The 7,946-nt window shown below is 38.2% G+C and overlaps 1 protein-coding gene across 1 annotated transcript; it reads right to left on the bottom strand.

Moving 5' to 3' along the window:
• Positions 1-671: 671 nt before the first annotated feature.
• Positions 672-7,946, bottom strand: LOC118003524 (olfactory receptor 4S2-like). The gene is made up of 2 exons (XM_034994585.1): positions 7,913-7,946; positions 672-1,648 (listed from the first exon to the last, which is right to left on the bottom strand). Exons 1-2 carry the CDS (start codon positions 7,944-7,946, stop codon positions 672-674), a joined length of 1,011 nt encoding a protein of 336 aa, XP_034850476.1.

The following is a 7,946-nucleotide window of genomic DNA, read 5'->3' as shown; positions in this document are numbered from 1 at the left end:
TGTCAGACTCTTGGTTTCAGCTCAGGTATGATCTTAGGGTCATGAGATCAAAACCACATCAGGCTTTATGCTCAGCAGGGAGTCTGCTTGAAGATTCTCTCCCTCTGTGCCTCCCTCCATGAGCACGTGCACACACACACTCTCTCTCTCTCTCTCTCTCTCTCTCCAAAATAAGTAATATATACCTTTAAAAAATAAAATAAAATCTTAAAAAGTAAAAAAAAATAAATTAATTAAAATTTCCTCAGAATAAAACTGCCTTTTCTGAAGTAGGCTACCCAGCTATTCTACCCAGCTATTACACTTCTGTTTTTAAGAGAAATGGTTAGATTCCTCAGAGATATCTTTCTCTTGTAACCTCATTCCAAATCATTCAATTACAGATTAAGAAAGCTTAATTTGAATTGAAGGGGTATACAGCAGTTAAATGAGATGCTGAGTTGTAGTCTTTACTCTCCTACTCTAAAAATAAAAGATAAACCTTGACAGTATGGAATGGTCTAAGTTTAGCCCACCCAAAGACAGAAAAAGAAAATAGTCTCAAATTATTGCCCATTCAATGAAACCTTGTACAAGATAGTTGAATTTTAGAGACTATTCCTTAAAATCATTGATAAGTTACAGACCACTGAAGATATCAGCAAATTCTCTGATTTTGCAATTCTGACAAGCTATCTCTTCTGCTTTTCCTTCAAGGAGACCTTGTGACTCCATATCCGTTTCATGGCATTCTTTACATCCTCATTCCTTAGAGTGTAGATGAGTGGGTTTAACATTGGGGTGATGGTAGTATAGAACACAGACACAGCCTTATCTAGTGGGAAAGTAGTGGATGGACGGAGATAAATAAAGATACAAGGGACAAAGAAGAAAGTTACTACAGTGAAATGAGACCCACAGGTTGAGAGAGCCTTGTGCTGGCTCTCTGAAGACCGCTTGCGAAGACTAAATAGAATGACAGTGTAGGAGGCCAGAAGAATGAGGAAGCACCCCAGAGAGATGAGACCACTGTTGGCAATCACCAACATGTTTACCAGGGTTGTATCAGCACAGGCAAGTTTCAGGACGGGGTGGACATCACAAAAGTAGTGGTCAATGACCTGATTATTGCAGAAAGGTAGCTGAAAGGTCAGGAGGGTCTGAAAAAAGGAATGAGCCAGGGCTCCCAACCAGGACAGTGATGCCAGCACAATACAGGCATTGGCACTCATGATGGTAGTATAACGGAGTGGTTGGCAGATGGCAGCATAGCGGTCAAAAGCCATAACGGTCAAGACAAAAATCTCAGCACAACCAAAAAAGTGGAAGGTAAACATCTGAGTTCCACAGCCCCAGTAGGAAATGGTCTTTTTCTCGGAAACAAAGTCTGCAATCATCTTGGGTGCTGTGGCTGAGGAATAGGCAATGTCCACAAAGGACAGGTTACTGAGGAAGAAATACATGGGTGTATGGAGCCGGGGATCAGAAAACACCGTAAGCAGAATAAGCAGATTTCCCACCATGATCACGATGTAGAAGAGGAGAAATAAGGCAAAGAACATCAGTTGCATTCCAGGATCTTGGGAAAGTCCTAGGAATATAAACTCAGTGACATTGTTAGCCACTTCTGTGCGGACCCAGGTGATACTGGTTTGGTGACTCTGGTTCCCTGCAAAAATAAATAAATATCATAAACCACTGTAAGCATGGTAAAGCCTAACAGGAAAATATTTAAGTGATGAAAATACTTAAGTGAATTTAAATAGTAGATAAAATTCTTCATATTTCTTGAACACAGTTAATGGCTATCTTCCTCACCATTAATTTTCTTACCACATTATTTACTCACATTGTTACACTTAGGCCTATAGTTCCTTTCTCCCAAATAATAATCTAGAGAATATGAGGGGTTTTTAAATTGGATTTAATGTTCTCTAATCCTCCCTCTTTCTCTCTCTGCCTCTCTCTCTCTCATTTTGCCAGAAATTCTCTTTGGGTTGGAAAGTTTTAAATTAAGTATTAAGTGGCTAGCTTAATTTTGGAGAGTTAAGATAAATGCAAGAAGTCAGTACCCGAGATTTGATGCCAAATTTCTGAGATGAATCTTTTTTAACATAATGTACACAGATCAACTTTAGAAGAATAACATTCTACTTAATCAAGTGAGAAAATCTGTTTTTAGTTTCTAAATTAGGTTGGAAGTTTTGGTACAATTAAAAATTAAGTTGTTTTTAGTGACCAAGAACAACAGATACAGAGGCCTCCTGCTCACCAATAACACATGCTTACAAATCACATTGAGGGGGTTGAGTCCTAAGCCTTGGTCTGCATGTGAAAATTCCATTTTGCTTGCCAGTTAGGAATACCTGAGGAGTGGTCAAGCTATACAGAGAAATACTTTTCCCTGTGTTGCTCTAAAGAGTTGAAAAGTTTGGGTGCCTGGGTGGCTCAGTTGGTTAAGTGACTGCCTTTGGCTCCGGTCATGATCCTGGAGTCTCAGGATTGAGTCCCTCATCCGGCTGGGTGCTCGGCAGGGAGTCTGCTTCTCCCTCTGACCCTCCCCCCTCTCATGCTCTCTCTCTCTCATTCTCTCTCTCAAATAAATAAATAAAATCCTTAAAAAAAAAGAGTTGAAAAGTTTAAAACTTATTGAGACTCCTATCATCCTCAGTCCTTTTGCCTTGAAAAAGCCCTCTCCCTGTAATCATAGGTAAGCATCAGGAATAAGATTTCCCATACAGATATTTCTATAAATGATAGTTAAAGAATAAGTGTCTGACACCATTTTACAAACTATATACAGGGATCCTCAAGGCATACAGATAAAAATATTGGGTAAAAATTATCAGGGAAGAATTCTTGAAAGAGATAAATCATGAGACAAGATCTAAAGAAGTTCCTCAGAATGAAAATGGCTTTTTTTGAAGCATTGCAAATTACTAGCTATCTTCCATCTTTGCTAGGAACACCTCTTTTCTGCCTGGGTAGTGGAAGCTGAGTAATTTAAGTTTGAGCATCCCTACCAACAGGATTACTTTAAGTAAATCTATTTATTCTTTCTGACTCTCAGTTTTCTCATTTTAAAAGATGGGTGATACAGTTATTTTACTTCACAAAGCTGTTACAGAAATAAAATGAGATCGTTTGTGTAACTTTGTTTTCTATTTATGAGGTGGCTTCCTTTGTAATTTGAATCTGTGAAGTGGGATCTTTCTAGTAAGTAGAAGTTTTAATTTGATCTGTTTGTCTATTATATAAAAATTATATAGACAATATATAGATTGTCTATAGACAGTAGAAATAGAAAATTTAAAATTCATCCATAATTTTATTCCTGAAATAATAAACTATAGTATCTGTCCATTTCCATTGAGGACATATTCTTAATAGTAGTGATACTGGTAGTAAACACTTACTAAGCACTTTACTATGTGCAGGATTGTATGCTAAACTATTAAGATATGTCCCCTCATTCTCTACTCACAGCAACATTGTAATTTCAATCTCCATTTTAGAGAGCACGAAATTTTTAAGAGGTTAGGTAAATCATCCAATATAACATAGTCAGTGAAGAGGCTGGTATTTGAATTGAACCATCCTAATTCCAAAACCCACACAATACATATCCCCTTAAATAAATGAAAAATGGGTAGAATGATAAGTAAACAAATGATAATGATAGATGATAGATAGATGATAGATAGAAAGAAAAGTAGATGGATAAATTTCTCATGAAAAAGAATTGCATTAAAATAATCAAGTGCTCTCTTATGGTGCAAAGTTCTTTGATTAGAGAATATGCTCCACTAAAATCTTAGAACATTCTGACACTATACCAGCAAAGCTAAATTGTGCTCAGTCATAACCAATTGACAGAATCATAAGGGTTGAGAAAACATTTAGGTAATAATAGAAAACACTTATATTGTACTTATTGCGTGCTAAGTATTGTTCTAAGTGGTAGTGATTCACTTAATTCTCATAACATTCATACAGTGTAAGCTATTGTCATCATCCCCACTTCAGAAATGAGGAAACTGAAGCACAAAGTGCATAATTTGCACAAGTTCACAGGGTGAGGTAATTGGCAGAGCTGGTATCTGAACTTAGGCAATGGAACTTCAAAGTTTATTTTCTTTACGAATTTGCATACTGCTTGGGCTGTGGGCATCAAAATCAGCATATGTTCTTTTTCATTTGAAAGTCTTAAACTTTCTGTAATAGTCAAAAGACACCCTTCTGCTAATCATGATTTTTTTTTTAAAGCTATATCCAGTTTTTATAGGCAGACACTGCAGTTGCAACTGGCAAGATCATCACAACATTCAGAGTCTGTGCCCAACTTGGCTTAAATTTACAATGAGAATGCAATGAGTGATGTGATACTGATCATTAATCTTGACATTATTTCAGTGACTGTGGTGACAACCAAATAGATGAGGCCCACATGTAAACCAGCAATCACAGTTCCAGAGGAGAGTCAGGAACACCTCTCCATAGAAGGTCTTCCCTGAGTGGAATTTTGAAAGGTCAGCTAGAGTTAACCTGATGATGAAGAGGACTGCAGAGTGATGACACAGAAGAGAAGACAGGGCAGGAAGGATGCTCTAGGCCTAGTGGATTAGGATATATGAGGGGGAAGGATATAAATCATAGCATCCCCTCTGGGGAATGCCAACAGGTTTGATACAGTTCATCACAGAATCCATGAAGGGAAGTGTCAGGAAGTGAGGCTAAAAAGGAAGAGGAGATCAGGTCATAGTCTTGTGGGTTAAGTTTGAGGAGTTGGAATTTATCATGAATGATTTGGGGGATCATAAAGAAAGATCACTGCTGCAGCAGAAGGGCAGTGGCAGCAGGAATGGGAGGTGCTGGAAAGTAGCTCTTACAAAGAAGCCTGAAACCCAGCTTTCCTAGATTCAAACCAAGCTCCCTTATTAGCTCACACTCTGACTTCAGGAAAGTTACTTACCTTCCCTTTGCCTCAGTTTTCTCAAGGGTTAAAAGTGGATAAGAATAGTACACACTACATAAGTGCTGTACAGGTTAGATATGTATCATATGCAGCACTTACGTACATGGCACACTGTAAGTGAATATTTAATTATCATCACACATCTTAGTGACTGGAGAACATGCTGAATGCAAGGAGGGAAAAAAGCATGGATAAAAGTCATCTTAGGATGCTAAACTCCTTACTATGTTCATCTCCTAATTCCCATTTATATGTATTTCCATGTCTTCTATGTTTAGAAAATGTATCTACTGCTGACACCCACCTTCTCAAATATGTTCTTTGACTAGAGTAGTACCAGAATACAGTCCATATTCTTTTGTTTAATCAATTAATTAGCATATAGTATATTATTAATTTCAGAGGTAGAGTTTAGTAATTCATCAATTGCATATAAAACCCAGTGCTCATTACATCAAGTGCCCTCCTTAATGTCCATCACACAGTTACCCCATCCCCCTACCCACATCGCCTCCAGCAACTCTCAGTTTTTTTCCTATAGTTAAAAGTCTCATATGGTTTGTCTCCCTCTCTGCTCTCATCCTTATTTTATTTCTCCTTCCCTTCCCCTATGTTCATCTTTTTGTTTCTTAAATTCCACATATGAGTGAAATCATATGATATTTGTCTTTCTCTGACAGTACAGTCCATATTCTTGAATGGCTTCCTTTCAGAGTTCAGGCAAGATGACCCAAAGATGTTTGGGCAGCTGCTATATTCTTCCTGAATAGTGGCTATCTCAACATTATCTGGGTTCCCCTCAGGGGCTGAGAAAACTAGTCCAAGTCTAAGACCCAAGATCTTTTTACTATCTTCACTGGGAGAAAGAGCGCACCATTTAAAGATAGAATAGGGCCTGATTCAACAGCTCTGCCTCTTACAGGTTATGTGATCTTAACACAATTTTCCTCACTTCCATTAACTTCAAAGTCCTCCCCTGGGAAAGAACAATGTCACCCATGTAAAGATCAAATTAAACAATGGACATAAAAGCAACAAGTTAACAGTAAATCTAAGTCATAACCATTTCAGTAAAAGAATTTCAGAAGCATCAGTATCAATGTCTTAACACTGTGGACTAGGGCCTATATGGGATGGATCATTTTCACTGGTCTGTCCAGGTTCTTAGGTCAAATTTGGTCTCTCAGATAATGCCAAAGAATATATACTAGTTATAATGGTGTTAAAGAAATAAGATTGCTCCCTTATTTCCATTCATAAGCCCACCTAAATTACTTCAAATAGCAAGACTACAACTCCCTGAGGGCACCTGGGTGGCTCAGTTGGTTAAGCGACTGCCTTCAGCTCAGGTCATGATCCTGGAGTCCCTGGATCGAGTCCCGCATCAGGCTCCCTGCTTGGCAGGGAGTCTGCTTCTCCCTCTGACCCTCCCCCCTCTCATGTGCTCTCTCTCATTCTCTTTCTCTCAAATAAATAAATAAAATCTTTAAAAAAAAAAAAAGACTACAACTCCCTGAAATTCTCTGGGAAAGAGATTCGGTCTTTAGTTTCATCTGTGAGTGATTTGCAAGGGGAAAAGAGATCAAATACTCTGGATCTCTTTCCCAACAGCAAGTTCCATCCCACAGCTAGCTCTTTGTGCAATAGTGTCCTTGACGTCAACACCTCATAGAGACATTATGACATATGTACATGTTTTCATGTCTCTGGTCACTTGACATCATTTTATTACCTGTCAATCCTTTGAACTTTTACATATAGAAACACTTAAAGTCCCATTTATCCTATTCCTCTAACTGTCCACAACTGAGGAAGTAACTTACTAAGTATTTGTGGAACTGAGAAATAAGGAATAATAATCTGAATAAGTAAAGTCTTTTTTTTATTTTTTTTATTATTTTTTAAAGATTTTATTTATTCATTTGAGACACAGAGATACAGAGAGAGAGAGAGAGAGAGAGAAAGCATGAGCAGGGAGAGAGGCAGAGGGAGAGGGAGAAGCAGGCTCCTCGCTGAGCCAGGAGCCCGATGTGGGGCTCGATCCCAGGACCCTGGGATCGTGACCTGAGCCAAAGGCAGACGCTTAACCATCTGAGCCACCCAGGCGCCCCTGAATAAGTAAAGTCTTGAAAAAAATCTGCACATGTATAAATGTAATACAATGTAGACTATTCAAGGTACCATCTATATTATCTTCTACATTTCACACAGCACCAATATTTATTTATCCTTTCAACTGTTAAATATTTTTGGAGCACATTCTCTGTGTCTGGTATTGTGCTGTGAACATAAAAAGATAAAACCTGATACCTGACATAAAGCCTTTCATTTTAGAGTAAACCTTTAAAAGACCTTCTCAAATCCTCTTAGACTGGACCATAACTTATGTAAAATCCTATACGTATGTAGATGAAAAAAAACAACCTTAGTGATCACTTGACTTTATTCTATTCATCTAACCATTGGTGAAAGCAGTGAAGTGCAGAGAGGAAACTAAATTATTTAGGCTTCACTGTTAGTGTAAAGCTAGAACTAAATTCCAATTGAAATAATATTGATATACTTTACAAATTTTTTTTAAGATTTTATTTATTTATTTGACAGAGAGAGACACACAGTGAGAGAGGGAACACAAGCAGGGGGAGTAGGAGAGGGAGAAGATGGCTTCCCGCCAAGCAGGGAGCCCGATGTGGGGCTCGATCCCAGGACCCTGGGATCACGACCTGAGCCGAAGGCAGACACTTAACGACTTGAGCCACCCAGGCGCCCCAATATTGATATACTTTAAATTACAGTAAACTATTTCCTAAATTACTTAATAGAATTATTAGAACAGATGTTGTAAGTGGATGAAGAACTTAAAGATTCCTTTTTATCCCTGAATATGATTTGAATCAATGAAAAGGACCCTCGCTTCTCTCCCTGGTTGTTAAATGTCATTACAGACAGGAAGCTTACCTTGGCCATCTTCTTGAGTGTGATCCCACGACAT

Source organism: Mirounga leonina, unplaced genomic scaffold (genome assembly GCF_011800145.1).
Source record: "Mirounga leonina isolate KUSES-001 unplaced genomic scaffold, KU_Mleo_1.0 Mir_91, whole genome shotgun sequence".
In the NCBI taxonomy this organism is placed as follows: domain Eukaryota; kingdom Metazoa; phylum Chordata; class Mammalia; order Carnivora; family Phocidae; genus Mirounga; species Mirounga leonina.
The sequence above is the reverse complement of the archived record's forward strand: the minus strand, read 5'-3'. Positions and strand labels throughout refer to the sequence as shown.

Excerpts from the sequence above, each read along its gene's own strand:
- LOC118003524 (XM_034994585.1), bottom strand. The coding sequence starts at position 7,946 with ATGTCGTGGGATCACACTCAAGAAGATGGCCAAG. Across the intron at positions 1,649-7,912 it reads CACTCAAGAAGATGGCCAAG|GGAACCAGAGTCACCAAACC; the intron begins GTAAGCTTCCTG and ends TTATTTTTGCAG.